The sequence below is a fragment of the Papio anubis genome, chromosome 10 (genome assembly GCF_008728515.1).
Source record: "Papio anubis isolate 15944 chromosome 10, Panubis1.0, whole genome shotgun sequence".
In the NCBI taxonomy this organism is placed as follows: domain Eukaryota; kingdom Metazoa; phylum Chordata; class Mammalia; order Primates; family Cercopithecidae; genus Papio; species Papio anubis.
The window spans coordinates 65,252,787-65,269,275 of record NC_044985.1 but is presented as its reverse complement, the minus strand read 5'-3'; the positions used below and the strand labels follow the sequence as shown (position 1 = coordinate 65,269,275).

Genomic DNA, 16,489 nt, shown 5'->3' with positions numbered 1-16,489 from the left:
CCACCCTTCATGGTTCATTGACTCACTGATAGATCAAGTTTAAACTAGTATATATTAGCACATTTGTTACCAACAGAGGAACAGTTGGCCATTCTGTTTTATGGTGCTGGTTCATTGCAAACTGGCGTGCTAAAAAGGTCTATACTCTAGAGTATGAATTGGGAAGTTACCAAAGGACTGAGAACCAAGTCAGTTGCATATTAATGTTGAATTATACCTGTATTTTAATCTTGGATTATCTACTTGTGGGATGCTTATACTTTTGTCAAGTTATGAATAAATGATAATTACCACTTTGAAATTCATCTTTTTTTTTTCAAGGAGTTTAGGGGATTTAGGTGTCTCAATATAGCTTTCATATTAAACAGTTTGTCATAATTGAGAGCAGAGCAAGGTCCTGACTGCCTGATGCCTTGTTTTGGAGCATTTTAAAAATGTTTTCCAGAGAGTTTTTTGTACCTAGTGACTTTACATAAGTCCTTACATTATACTATATTTCTAGGTCACCTAAAAATGTTAATCGTTTAGTCAAGAGGGTTAGGATGTGCATCTATTTTCTCATGAAAAAAAATTAAGCTGTTCCCTTTTTATCAGTTTTCTTACAATCTAAAGTTTTTTATTTTTCTTCTTCTTACCTTCCTAACCTAGTTACTAAAGTCTTCTTATTGTTACAGTTCCTTTCATGGGAGATAGGTTTACTGCATCATTTGGCAGTTTCAGAGGATGGATTTTGTCTTGGCTTCATCTTTCCTTACTGGTTGCCATCCCCTGGGCCACCTGCTTTTTTGCGTTTTCCTTTCTCTTGTGAGATGATGAAGCTCCATATCCCGATGGGGCTGAGGGACAGCACCCTGAGTCCAAGCCTAGGATAAGGCAAAGGAATTGCTTTTCAAAACAAACTAGTGTCATACAGGCTGCTGCTTTCAGGTCCACTCTCTGATTTTTATTTTAATTGATAATTTGTTTTTGGAAGGCAAACTGATTTAAGTTCTCAGCAAAAGGGTCAGTATTTATTTTCAATGCTGCTATTAATTTAGGGTTTTAATTTAGAAAAGATTTTTACCAACTCTCAAATATGATTTTTCTAGTGACTTTTTTTGTAGATATAAGGAGTAGGTATGAGATAGGGATTGAATTACTTTTTTGTTTTTAAAACTTAACTTGGCAGTAGTAAGACGACGTTGCTTGTTTTATTCATGCTAAATATTTTTTCTAAAGGGATCTAGATATCTATTAGAAAACTTACTTTTGATAACTGGTTCTTTTTTAAGTATTTACCTTAGCCTTTTTGTCTTGTAGGAATTAATAGAAATAGTTGTAATTTTAGACTTACTTTATAAAACAACAATTTAAAGAGAAGTTTTTTGCTTGAAAGATTGTTTTGCAGTGTTGCACTTTTGTTTTCTTTAGTGCAATTGAAATTGCAGTTTTGTAATTTATTTTTTAGTTTGGGGTTTTTAAAAGAATCTATATGTGTATTTATTGGGCATCTACTGAGTGCCAGACACTATTCCAGGAACCAGTAAACATAGCAGAGAGCAGAATCATGAAGTTCTTGACCTCGAGGAGTTTAAATCCTAGTGGTAGAGGGGGAATTCAAAAAATCAAATAAATACATTTCTATTATGTCAAGTGATGGTATGTACTACCAGGCAATGAGATGAAAATATTTCCTCTTCTATACAGAGTGGGCAAGGAAGGCTTCATTGATGGAGTTTTTGAAGAAAGCTGGAAGTAATGGGGAAAGACAGCCATATAGATATATGAAGGAAAACATGGTCCAGGCAGAGGGATCAAAAAGTGCAAAGAATTGAGCAAGAAAGTCATGTTCAAGTGAAGTCAGCAGGGGAAAGAGTAGGTCACAAATGAGGCTGAGGGGGGTCATGAAGGGCCTTACTAGCTTTGTATGAGTTTTTACTTTTATTCTGCAAAACAAAACAAAACAACAACAACAACAAAGAAAAAACAAAAAAACAAAAAAACAGGAACTATTTGGGGATTTTAAGAGAAAAGTAACATAACTTCCTTTTAAAATGGATATGTGGCCACTCAGTGTAGGGAGTGTTCTATATGAGTGGATGGAATAATTGAAACAGGAAAGCAGGAGACAGGTTAAATAGAAAATGGATTAATCCAGGCAAAAGATGGTGACTTAAATTAGGTTGGGAGTGGGAGAGATGGTGAGACATGCTTTGGATTCATTTTTTCCAGATAGAGCTGGCTGGCAGAAACATGTCATTTATTGACATAGATGTGGTAGATTTTTTTTTTTCGTAGGCTGGGTCTTGTCCAGGCTGGGGTGCAATGGAGTGACCATAGCTCATGGCAGCCTCAGACTACTGATATCAGGAGATCCTCCCACCTCAGCCTCCCTAGTAGTTGAGATTATAGACATGTGCCACTGTATCCAGCTAACCAAATTTTTATTTTTGTAGAGATAGTATCTCTCTGTGTTGCCTAGGGTAGCCTTGAACTCCTGGCCTCAAGCAATCCTCCTACCTCAGCCTCTCAAAGTGTTGGGATTATAGGAGTGAGTCACCATGCCTGGCCAATATGGGGGTTATTAAGAGGATAAGTCAAGGATGACATTAATATTCTGTTATGAAAAGTGTCAAACATATAGAAAATATAAACAGTGTTCCAATGGGCACCCATATTTTTATCACCTTGATTCTACAGGTCTTAACATTTTTCTATATCTGCTTCAAACATTTTATTCTGTTAACGTATTCTAAAGTAAATTGTAGACATTGTGATAGTTCTCTCCAAAATGCTTCAGCATGTAGTTCTAAAAATAGGTATTTTTCAGATAACCAAATATCGTTATCCTGCCAAATAAATAATTGCTTATGAACATTTAATACCTGGTCCTTAGTCAAATTCTCCATATTTTCCACAATGTCTTTTATAGTTAATTTTTACCAACTAGTGTGTAATCAAGAATCATTCATTTAATTACATTTAAACTATAACATTACAACATGTTTTCTCCTATGTTTTATTCTCTCTGACACTGACTTATGGAAGAGACTAGATTATTTGTCCGGTAGACATTTTATTGTACATTAAGAGTCCCTAGGAGAGCTTACATTACTAGTCCCCACTCTCAGAAATTTGGATTCAGTGGATCTGAGGTGGCTGTTTCCAATGAACTGCTGGTGATGTTGGGCTTTCATTCTGAAGCCCATACTTTGAGCACTACTGCTGTACCACTATCTCATGACTGCTTTGTGATGTCGTTTAACTTGTTGTTCTGTTGCTTGTATTTCCTATAAACTGAATTTTCAATCTAAAGGCTTACTGAGATTCATGTTTGGTACTTTGGGCAAGAATACTTCATAAGTTGTAGTGCTTAATGTTAGTAGCACTTAATTCTGACTATCTCACTATTCATGAGGCTAAGCTAAGGAGGTGACAGCCCGGTCCCTCTACTGTAATGTTTCCATTTGAAACTACTAGATAATTTGTTGAGTGGAAGATAGAGACCAGGGGGGATATCTAGTTTTCAATAAATATTTCACCTGATGATTTTAACACTCATTGATCATCCTTGCCTGAACTAATTATTTAATTAGGGATGGCAACATGGAGACTTTCTAATTCAGTCTTCTTTTTTTTTTCTAAATGAATGACATTCTTTTTATTTTTAAATGGATGTTACTTTGCAACTGGGGTTATTTGATTACCCAGAAATATAGTGCATATTAAAAAGGTAGGATTAATGCTTAGTTAACTAATTAAGCAATTTTTAATTACCAGTTTTCAGAGTAACGGACTAAAGTTTCTGACCTGAGCAAAGATAAAGTGGAAAGATAAAGTGGTCATTTAGTGAGATGAGCAAGACTGGATAGATAGACTAGATTTGATGGGAAAATTAGAATATCAGTTTTGAATATGTTAAGTTTGAGATGTCTGCTAGAAACATATGTTGACAAGGCTGGGTACGATTGGCGCATGCCTGTGATCTCAGTACTTTGGGAAGCTGAGGCGGGCAGATCACCTGAGGTCAGGAGTTCAAGACCAACCTGGCCAACATGTGAAACCTTGTGTTTACTAAAAATACAAAAATTAGCTGGGTGTGGTGGCATGTGCCTGTAATCCCAGGTACTTGGGAGGCTGAGGTAAGAGAATCACTTGAACCCAGGAGGCAGAGGTTCCACTGAGCGAAGATCCCTCTAGCCACTGCACTTCAGCCTGGGCAACAGAGTGAGACTCCATCTCAAAAAATAAATAATATATATATATATATATATATGTTGAAAATTTTTCAGTTGAATAAAATAAAATATTCTAGCTATTTTAGGTAGAATGGCATTTTATACAGATACTACTACTAAAGGGTAAGAGGATATGACTGTAGTACATTAAGTATACTGATGGCCTACAACTGTTGCTGTGTTGCTTTTTCCTCTTCACCACACATATGCAGTCTCATGAAACATTTTCTATGACCAGCACACTGAAGGAAATAAAAGGAACCTAGTTTAGAGATGGTTCTGCATGATACAACAAAAATGAGCTTACTAAAGCATTACAATCCTACTTAAGGGTATTCCCCACCTCAAATAGTAGGGATGGTCTTTCTGGTGGACAGAACTTCAATCAGTTGATACTAATTGTCAAGGTGTGATGGCCAAGGATTGATGTTTCAGTGTATGGACAATGGTTCAGAGTTTGGTGAAATAGTCAAGTTAGAGGAGAAAGATTGGTGACAAAGATGTATGAGGTGGAAAGTATACTTTCACAGAAGAACAGAAAATGAGATTTATGGTTTTTTGTAAATGTTCAACAAACTTTGTTCAGAGGAAGAAATATATGGCAAGATGCCCCATCCTACAGATAGTAGTCAGCATCACTGCAAAGCAACTCCAGGGCTTATGTAGTGGACACTTAAACACACTGGTGCAGGGATGGGAGAAATAAGAGGATTTAATAAGCACTGCTTACCAAGGTTGATTGAATTGCCACTATTGCCAAGTGTTCTACCTGCAAACAGATCAACCTTGAGCCCTGGATATGGCACCATGTCCCAGAGCAACCAGCCAGCCAGCTGGTGGCAGGTTGATTACATTGGATTTGTTCTGTTATGGAAGGTCAGTGGTTTGTCACTACTGCGATGAATGCTTACTGTACATATGGATTTGCATTCCCTGCCCCTCATGTTTCTGCCAGCAGTAATATTTATGGCCTTATTAAAAGCCTTATTCAATAACATGACATCCTATACAATATTGCTTTTGATCAAGAGACTCATTCACATCAAAATAAGTGAGGCAATTGATTGACAACTACAGGATTCATTTGTCTTACCATGTTCCTGTTGTAACGTATTGTATTCTACCTGGAAGATAAAACCTTATGACATTAAAGTAGTTTTTAGTTCCATAAACAGAATACAGGGGTCTATGAATCAAGAAGTGGAGGTAGAAGTGTCATCTTTTACTTCACATCTAATCACCTGTTCAAAATACTTTTTCATCTTGCCTCTGCAACTTTGAACTTTGCTGATACACAGAAGTTTTAGTGTGAGGAAACAATACTTTCATATGGGAACATGGTAGTTGTTCAATTGAACTGGACATTTGGAATAACCTGGCCACATTGCTGAACTATATAACGGAAACAACAGATAAAAAAATGAAATACTATGCTGGAAAAGATGATTAATTTTGATTATTGGGAGAAATAGTGTTGCTACTGTTAGGAGGAAGACTATATATCTAGAAACAAGGAGGAAACCTGGGTTGCCTCCTTGTAGTAGGGTAAAATGACTGAGTACATTGTCTAAGAAAGGGAACATGGCCAAACTGAACCCAGAAGACATAGGAAATCTAAACAGATCAATTAGCACCAAAGAAACAGGCATTTTTTGGTACTTGTAAAAAACTACCAGACTGATATTTTCATGGAGATGTCTATTATACCCTTAAGGAACAGGAAACTTCAATACTATTTAAACTATTTTAGAGGATAGAGAAGAAAATTCCAGATTTTATTTATAGAACTTGCATGAAATTGATATCAAATTCTGACAATGCAAGGAAAACTAGAGATCAGTGTTACTTATAAATGTCAAACAGCTCTTCATAAAATCATAGATGGATATGGTTATCAAAATGATAAATATGTTTATCACATTTTAGAGCCTACATGGAGAAACATTTGAGGTTTTCTTATTCTAGAACTGGCAGGAATGTCCTTCCTCTATTATGAGCACTACTAGTCATATTTTTCTGGTGGGACTAATGTAAGTAGATACAGAAGAAAATGAATGGTATGAACATTGGAAAGGGGAAATTCAATGATTATTATTTTCAGATAAAATAATTAACCTGGAAAATCCAAGAGAATAAAGGGAAAGCCTACAATTAAGGAGTTAAGGAAAGGGCTAGGTATAGACATCAATAGTTTTGATATACGCAGTCTATAGCCAGTTAGGAGATGAGTTAGGGGAAAAAACATGTTGACAGCAGCAACAGAAAAGCAGATAAACCTAGAATTGTTCACCACTTATCTTAAAATATTTAACATGGTACTGAGGGACACAGGAGATTATTTATATGGAAAAACATACCATGTTTCTATACAGAAAGATTGAATATCACAAAAGTATTATTTGGTCTTAAGATAATTTATATTTAATGTAATCTCAATGAAATACCAGGAGAATGTTTTTAAGGTAGACAAACTTATTTCAAAGATCATATGTAAAAATAAGCAAAAATAGATGTGAAAAAGTCTTTAAAGTAATGAGGAGAGACCAGTCTTTTTTTTTTTTTTTTTTTTTTTGAGACGGAGTCTCGCTCTGACGCCCAGGCTGGAGTGCGGTGGCCGGATCTCAGCTCACTGCAAGCTCCGCCTCCTGGGTTTACGCCATTCTCCTGCCTCAGCCTCCCGAGTAACTGGGACTACAGGCGCTCGCCATCTCGCCCGGCTAGTTTTTTGTATTTTTTAGTAGAGACAGGGTTTCACCGTGTTAGCCAGGATGGTCTCGATCTCCTGACCTCGTGATCCGCCCGTCTCGGCCTCCCAAAGTGCTGGGATTACAGGCTTGAGCCACCGCGCCCGGCGAGACCAGTCTTATTGACTATTAAGTCATTATAAAACTGTAATATTTAAAACATGGTACTGACATATGAATAGATCAGTGGATCTCAGATGGGCAGTTCAGAAAGAGATCCAAACACATTAAAAAATTTAGTACCTCTAAAGGTGGCTTTAAAATGTGTGGGGAAAGATGGATTTTCCAATGAATAATGTTGGGATAGGTAGATAGCCATCTGGAAAAAATGAAAGTCAAATCCCAACTTTTTACCTTTTATCAAAATGAACTTCAGATACAATTAAAAATATAAAATTGAGACCATAAAAGTATTAGAAGAAAAAAGCAGTTTTTAAGTCTCAAAAGGGGACTCTTAAATATGACACGAAGTCCGGAGGCCATAAAAGAAATGATTGATAAATTAAAATATAGGTCCATATAAACAAAAACTTTCAGTATGGAGAAAACACCATAAATTATAAAGGCAAATGACACAACTAGGAGAAGCATTTGTAACCCATAACACAGAAGCCTAGTTTTCTTACTGTATAAAGAACTGCCATCATTAATGATAAAATATGAAGAATTGGCAAGTGACATACACAGAAAGTTCATGGAAAAATAACTCTTAAACATTTGCAAAATTTTATAACTTCCCTCAGAGAAATGGAAATTAGAGTCACATATAGTATTTCACTTTTCATTTGTCAAAGATGAAAAAGTTTGAAAATACTGTAGGTTTATGTTTATAAGGATGTAAGAAAACAGGCAATCTAAATTCCTTGTAGAGTGTAAATTGGTGGTAATAAGAGAAAAATTTACTGAATACTTTGTGCCGGGTGCTTTTCTAAGCACTTTACATTTAGTTATCACAATTAACTTATCCAGAAAGTACTATTATTTCTGTATTACACATGAGGAATTTGAAGAAATGTTAGACAAGTAATTCAAAGTCACACAGTAAATGACAGAGTGAAGATTCGAGACCATTTACTCAATTGTGCACTTTTGGTTGCAACTCTGTTGTTTCTGTAGTGAGTGATTTAACAATGTATGATAAAACCTTAAAAGTATATACTCTTTGATTCAATGATTCTACTTCCAGAAGTGTGTCCATTTTGCATCAAATAGATGGAGAACAGCATTCATTGCACTGTTATTTGCAGTAATGGAAGATTGGAAACAACCTAAATATTTATCCTCAAGGACTCATCCATACAAAAGAATTGAAGTAAATTCATCCAGATGAATATGAGGCAGTTTTAAATAGAGTGAGATGGCATTCTATGTAGTGATATGGAGTCATCTTTAAAAATACGGTAAAGCCGGGCGCGGTGGCTCACACCTGTAATCCCAGCACTTTGGGAGGCCTAGGCAGGCGGATCACGAGGTCAAGAGATCAAGACCATCCTGGCAAACACGGTGAAACCCCGTCTCTACTAAAAATACAAAAAAAAAAAAAAAAAAAAAAAAAATTAGCCGGGCGTGGTGGCGGGCGCCTGTGGTCCCAGCTTCTCGGGAGGCTGAGGCAGGAGAATGGCATGAACCCGGGAGGCAGAGCTTGCAGTGAGCCGAGATAGTGCCACTGCACTCCAGCCTGGGCGACAGAGCGAGACTCCGTCTCAAACAAAAAAATAAAATAAAAAATAAAAATACGGTAAAAGGAAAAAGCAAGATACAGAACAGCATGTAGGGAAGCTGCTGTCTATGTGAAAAGCTGTAGAATATACATGCATTTTTTGTATATGCATATAATATTTCTAGATGAGGCCAAAAATGGTGACTCATGCTTGTAATCCCAGCACTTTGGGAGGCTGAGGCGGGTGGTTCACTTGGTTCCAAGAGTTCAGGATGAGCCTGGCCAATATGGCAAAACCCCATCTCTGGAAAAAATATAAAAATTAGCTGGGCCTGGTGGTGCATGCCTGTGGTCCCAGCTACTTGGGAGGCTGAGGCAAGAGGATTGCTGGAGCCTGGGAAGCAAAGGTTGTAGTGAGCCAAGGTCATGCCACTGCACCCCAGCTTGGGTTACAGAGCAAGACACCATTCATCTCTCTCTCTCTCTCTTTCTCTCTCTCTCTCTCTCTCTATATATATATATACACACACACACACACAAATATATGTATAAATAGATATCTAAATATATGTATAAATATAAATATATACATAAATATTTCTAGAAGGATTCTCAAAGTGATACCAGTGATTGTTTTGCAAGAGGGAAACTAGATATCACTGAATTAGCTATTTAAGGCGATTTTTGAATTCTGTAGCATATGTATGATTTACCTGTACAGAAACCAGTCAAGCTTGTGTTTCTCAAATGTAGAATGTTTGCAGTGAGGTCACTTGGTGAAAAGTATGGCTATGTCAGACAGATGTAAGTTCAGATTCCAGGACTTCCAGGACTGCTGAAAGGGAAAGGGGCTTTGGAGCTCCTTCAGCTCCAGTTAACATTGCTCCTTTCCCAGCTTTGACATTAGCTGGAGGGAAGACAAGTTCTTAGAGCTCTATGTGCTTGGGGCAAGACCCCTTCCCCCCACTGCCTTACTCTTCAACCATAACTGCTGCAAACAATTCTTACCTCTTCCACCCCATGTTACTTCCTAAAAACCTTCATCACCTGGACTCCCATGCCTCTAAGTCTCTGTACATCCCCTAGCCTGACACTGTCCCCAACCCTCCTCAACTCCAGACACCATTTCACTCTACCCTCTGGAATTGAATAGTCCATTATTAGCAAAATCTCCTAATTTTCAACCTCCTTTCTAAATATTTTCCCCATGTTCTTGCTGTAGTAGTGACCCAGCTTTACCACTTTTGCAGTCCTCTAAAGTGGTAACTGGTTTCTCTGCCATACATTTCATACCACTGGTCCTGGAGATATTGTCAATGTCTTAATGTCTTCCTTCCATCTCACTTAAATTTTGAGACCATAATCCCTTTTTCCGCTCTTAAAAATTCTCAGCGTTGAAGCTCAATCCATTAGATACCTCTAGCTGGCACTACTAGTTGCAGTCCTGTGCAGACTACCGAGTCATTTTCTTTACTCCTTGAAGACTTAAAGTCTATCTTACTCTCACTCTCTCTGACACTACTCCTATTAAAATATTATGTTTCTTTAACTATTTTTTCAGTTTTTGGTCTCCTCTCCTTCAATGAGGATGATTTCTAGAATGTTGGTTCTCAAAATGTGGTCCCTTTTGCAAACATCATCAGCACCTGGGAACCTGTTATAAATATGAATTCCCAGACCACACCCCAGACTACTAAGCCCAAAACTCTGGGGGCTGGAGCCCAGAATCTATGTTTTAAGAAGCACTTCAGGTGATTCTGATGAAGATGTCAGTTCCTTAGATGTTGTTATTGTCATTACCAACAATTTTCTCTGAGACCACAATTTGAGTCTCTGATTTTTCACTAGTTCTCAACCCATTTTAAGTCCTTACTTTCCCCTTGCCAGCCAGACATTTGAATATTCCTTAACTCTTCTCTTTCACATACCGTATCCAAAGAGTCAACAAATACTGTCAGCTATACCTTCAAAATACTTATAGAATCTAACTTTTAACCTCCACTGCAGTCATTCCAGTCCAAGCACAATCATTTCCCACCTGGAGTGTTGCAATTGTTCTTATTTGGTGGCCCTTGGCCCTACTTTATCTACTTTCCACAAAGCAGCCAGAGTGTTTCTTTCAACACCTAAGGTCATATGGCTTCATTGATTGAAATTCACCATGCGTCACCTCTTTCTCTACGAAAGCCAAAGTCCTTGTAAATGCCTGCAAGGCTCTAGGGTGACCTGATCTTCCCTGGCCAGGAAGTCATGCCCACCTTTGCCCTCCCTCCCTCCCACTACTAGTGATCTTCATTTTTATTTTTAGAAAGTATTACATTACCACGTGACATACTCTTGTTCCTTTCTGTCTTGTGCCATTAGAGTGGAAGCTTCACTAGGGCAGAAGCTTTTCTTGTTCACTGACAGAGCCTCCGTTTCTGGAACTCTGCCTTGTACTGAGCAGACATGCAGTTATTTGTAAATAAATGAATATAGGAAGATAAATTTGTAGGTGTGTGTGTGATAACACTGTCCTTATTGGGACTACCCCTGCTTGAGAAGTAAAGCAGGGCATTCCAATAAGTTTACTAGGTAAAGTAAACTTAATCAGGATACTTAACCTAACACTTGGCCTCTGGTCTTTAAGCAAGTTTCTTTTCCTGTCGCGTTTCATATAAGTAAGCTCTAGGTTACTTTTAGTAAGCTAAAAGTAAGCTTAGTCCTTCATGGTTAAAGGACAGCAATATTGTCCTTTATGGCATTTAAAAAACCCAATCCGGAATCACACATTGCACTTAATTTTCATGCCTTTAGTCTCCATTAAATATGTTGCCCTTTGTATTAATAATTAGAGTGATGAGGGACAGAGTTTAAGAATATATAAATATTTTGTCCCCAACTGATTGTCACTGGATGGCTTTAGCACCCATTGGTGATTCTTGCCTGAATCAATAATTATTGCGATGACCGAAAATAGTGATTTTTCTCTTTATAATTCTTCTATATTTATTAATTACCCTAATATTATTCTATAGAACAGAATGTTCTCATCTTTCGTTTGTTTAGTGTCAGTATTACTCATGAAGTTGGGTGTTTTGAAAATTCAATTGTTGTATAATCTATTACTGTTATTATTCCGTTTTGTATTGTCTCAGTTTGGGTCTTTCATCTGAGTCCTCTCATGTAAGTAGTATAAAGATCAGCAATAGAGGAACCTAGAGTAAAGTGTGAGCAGAGAAGCCTTACTCTGAGACAAACTCCAGAGAGGTGAACTCTGTTGCTGATTAAGAAAAGCTTCACTGAGGAAGTGTTGTTTGAAGTGAGCTTTGAAAAGTCATAAAATTTTGACAAAAGTGGGGATGGGGTGGAGCATAAAGGAAAAACTGTGTTAAAAAAGGAAGGTCTGGCAGACTAGGAATTTGGCAATAATACAATGATTCTGGACCTTTGATGAGGAAGTTGAAATGGAACATAAAAACCCTCCGCATTTCACTTCATTTATTTGCTCAGGCAGCTCTCATTGCCTAAAATTTTCACCCCTGCTGTTTTGCTAAAGGGTGGGATAAGGGGTAATGAGGGAGGAAATTTTAGGGGGTGAAAACAGCACAAGCCAAAAGCCCCACTCAGATACTCACTTCTCTTGAAGCCTTTTCCGGATCCCTAATAAGAACTAACCACCCTCTCTGACACACTCTGTTGTACTTTGTGCTTCTCTGTTAACATGCCTCTGTGTTTTGTGCTGTCTGTATTTGTGGATACATCTTCCTCCTTTAAAGTACAAATCATATCTTAATCCCTTGGCCCTTCTACCCAGTACTTAGCACAAATGCTCAGTAAATGTTTCTTTTTTTTTTTTTTTGGAGACAGAGTCTGGCTCTGTCGCCCAGGCTGGAGTGCAGTGGCCGGATCTCAGCTCACTGCAAGCTCCGCCTCCCGGGTTTACGCCATTCTCCTGCCTCAGCCTCCCCAGTAAATGTTTCTTTAACACGTGTGACAGAGAAAGGAGAGGAGAGTGATTGGGATTGGGAGCAGGAGGGTTCTGAATGTCATTTTAAGGGGTTTGGGCTCGCTCTTGGCAGCAATGAGCCATAGCCGCCTTTGAACTGTGCAGCACTTATCAGAGCTGTGATGCCAAAGGATGCAGTGGAAGGGGAGGACAGCCAGCATGCCTGGGCACGGTCCCCAAGTCAGAGGACATCAGTGGGAGAAGGCATGGAAGCAAGTAGCTACCATCTTATGAATCTGAGCACCCATTCAAATGTGGCAAGGAAAAAGGAAGGCATTGAGCATGGTGTTGAGGTTTCCAGCCTGGGTGATTGGAGGCTGATGCAGGCTTCTTACCAAAAAGGGCCCTAGGCAGTTTCACTAGGAATGTTTAAGGAGTTTATCATGACCCTATCTCTTCCTCATCTAAAAGTCTTCCTAAAATCAAAACAGTATGTCCTGTGGAAATATTTCATTGTATCAAATATAATGAGAAGTAAAATATTCTCTCTACTTGACGTATGAAACACTGACTCCTTGTAGTGGACAATTTTCACTTGTCTTTTTAGTAATGGATTTTATTAAAAATAAATGTTAATAACTGCTTCTTTAATCTTTAAACGTGGTCCTCTGAGAGCAGCTTACCATAAAAGAAACGGTTGTCAGCTTTCTTTTAGCTCCTCAGTCCCTCCTGCCCCTTCCTAACAACAGAAAATTTGCTTTGCACCTGCTCCAACTGGGTTCGAAGAGATAAGCATCTTGCAAGCCCAGAAAATTGTAGTATCAAATCTCAGCCCCAACTGTGAGGCAGCACTGTCATCGAATCCCTGCTGAGAGGCGTTGCTTTCCCAATTCCCAAAAGAGTTCTTTCTCCCCGGCCCCTTTTCAGGCTTGAACTCTGACCGAAACCCTCTTTTTAACTCCCAGCATGCACTGCACTTGGTACTGACACTGACCCATCCCTGCTTCCTCTATTCTGCACTGGACTCATCAGTAGGTCAGGCGTTGGTAGCCCCGGGGTCACTGGGGTGCCCAATTCCAATAATGAGCACATTTAGCCAAGGAGAGGAAATGTACCCTTCTATTTGTTACAGTCCATTGCTTTTTTCCAGAAACAAATGCTAAAAGAACACTTGATATATTGTGGTTTGGTAAATACACATATGCACTGCCTAATATTCACAAAGTTGCCTCTCTTTTTTGCATCTTCATAAAATAAATGTATTGTTCTAACTCATGATTTATTTTAAGAGGGATATACCTATTTCACAGCTAGGAAAAATGTAAGTGTTTTAAAATAAAGTTATATTCAGAATTCTCTTGCAATAATTTCAAATAAAAATAGCAAATACTATTTAAATGCATATCACATTCTAACAGACTTGTGTGTCATTTTAAAGGGAAAGAAAAAAATGCTGACAAGGACTTTACAACGTTGTCTTTAAAATTTCTTCTTAGGCTTTCCAAACAGACCAAAGTCATTAAAAATACTCCTTAACCCCGAAAGTCACAAAAAAGAAGCTACCCAGGTTTATTATGAGAAGGTTGAACCTCTGTTGAAGCTTGCAGGAATAAAAACTGATGTAACAGGTAAGTAATTTTCAGAATATAATTTCACCATTTACAAAAATGTACAAAAGCAAGATAACCTGAATTTGTTCTTAATGCAAACTTGGGAAACTACTTGTAATATCTACAGCATTTTTATGTCTTCATTACCTACTGGAGCCAGCTTGAGGGTTACAATTTAATTATTTTTATTAGAATGTTAATATTTTCTCTTTAGAACTTTTCAGATTTTTTTTTTCAGATGTAAACAATTGTTAGATATAATTCTAAAGGAAGCTATATACTTGTTTACATCTTCATTGAGATGTTTGCTATTTACATGTTAATTTTGCAGTTAGGCAAGCAATTGATTTTTTGCTCGCTTATATAGTTGATGTCGTTCCATAGAATTCTTCCTCGGGTTGTTTTCGTTCTGATTCTGACCCCTGCTGGTTAGGTCAAAACTAAGCACTGAACTGCTGGTTTTATTAATAGATGAATTTAGAGAGGCTAGAAGTTTAAATTTGTTGTCTAAACTAAGAAGTGTACTTAGGTTTGTGCCAAGGAAAATAGAAACTTGTTAATGCTAAAATTATTACATGATTAGTAATATCCTTTTTGATTTTTTGAATTTGGTGGCCACATTTCTTTATTTCTTTAAGACTTATTTTTGTATGGTGGGGAACTGAGTAGAAGAGTCGATGCTATGGAGAATCACAACTTTCCTAACTTTATTTCTATGTGGCTTCACTAACAGTGGAAATTTGCAATAAATTGTAATTAATAAAAAATATTATAAAATAAGCCTACTCAGGGGACAAGCCCAGAGTGCAATTGGAATTTCCTAGTCCCAGTTATAAATTCCTAAGGAAGGGATTCACAGTGATGTGGCCTTACTCAGGTGTAAACAAAGGAGATAGGTTTCAAGACGTAAATAATGTCATTGAAGGCTACACCTAGTGATTTGGTGGATTGAGGTAGAAGAAAGTTCCAAAAAAAAAAAAAAAAAGCAAGTTTTGTAGGAAGTTCAGCCCCCATGAAGTGTGTTTACAATTATAGAGGTTCAAGAGAAACTACCATGAAAACTCAAGGGGAATTTTTGAATTAAAATAAAGTTATAGTGAAGAAATTAACTTTCATGTTTGTGACCTTTGGCTTATTTAGAGGTGATTTACAAGTAAAAGAGAAGATTCAGATTTATGTTTTCTTTCTTTTGAAGATTTCCAAAGATGGGCTGAAGGAAAAGTTTGAGATTTGTATTAGGGTGAGACAATTAAAAGTTGAATAAACATGTTGGCATACTAAATGACTATTTTGTGTCGTTGCTTTTACATGTGAATACTACAAAGCAAGCTTGACATGGATATTGCTATATAGCATTCACTTCAGGAATCTCATTGTATGCTTGCTCTGTGTTCAGCATTGTGCAGGATGCAAGATCAGCAGTTGGATGACTTTCTATGTTATTAGGGATTCAAAGAGATACTTAAAATCATTATAGCTGGGGTATACATAAAATAACTTTAATGTCTCAGAGGTGAGATTTTGATCGGAAGGTTCAAGAAAAGCATTTGAACTAGGCAGTTTTTAAGAGGGAGACAAAAAATGAGGGAAGGAAGTCAGGCTAACAGGCATGTACTGTAAAAGTGGGGCGGGGGAGAGAGAGAGAGTATGTGTGTATGTGTGAGAGAGAGAGTCTGGGTGTGTTACACCTACACGTCTTGAGAGTTTGTGCCATAACTTTGCTCTACTTTCCTCAGTTTTGACATTATCTGAAATCTTATCCTATCATCATAAAATAGCTGCCAGTGGATTTGATCCTTTCTTATTAATATCCAGTGGGATGGGGAGAGGTGTGCATATGTGTGCGAGAGAGACCCAACATGCTTTAATCCTGAAGATGAATTAAAATTTCCTTTTTTCAGTTTGGGTACAGATACTGTATTACTGCAGTCAATCTGGAATAATCATTTATTTAACCATCAAGACTCTTCCCAGGGGCTGAGGGCAGATCCCCTTTTCCTGATGGCTGAAATGCCTCAATTGAATCTGGATTCTGTTAGGGATAAGAAAGGGCAAAATGACTTCTAGGAAAGCTCTCAACAATGTATACTACAGGAGATGTAATTCCAGGTTATGAATGAATCCTAATGCTGCACTCAGCAGTTTACTCATCATGTATTGATCCACAGTTGGTGTAAAATTTTTTTTTTTATCATAGCGTTGCAATCTGATTTGGCAAGATGACTCCACCAGCAGAATTAAAATTTAAAAGGAAGAGAAAAAGAGATTGGAGACAAGAAAACTGGTATACAAAGCCTGAACTAAGGCAGAGGAAATCATCTAAATGTGCT

General features: G+C 37.6%; 1 protein-coding gene across 4 annotated transcripts in view; it reads left to right on the top strand.

Moving 5' to 3' along the window:
• Positions 1-16,489, top strand: part of CERKL (ceramide kinase like) — a 127,680-nt gene that overhangs the window by 71,020 nt on the left and 40,171 nt on the right. For all 4 annotated transcript variants that reach the window (XR_002516183.2, XM_003907681.4, XM_021923762.2 and 1 more), the window contains exon 3: positions 14,046-14,177. Coding sequence is in view for 3 of the 4 variants with exons in the window: in XM_003907681.4 (XP_003907730.2) it covers positions 14,046-14,177 (132 nt within the window). In the remaining variant the exon portion in view is untranslated. The remainder of the gene's footprint in view (positions 1-14,045; positions 14,178-16,489) is intronic.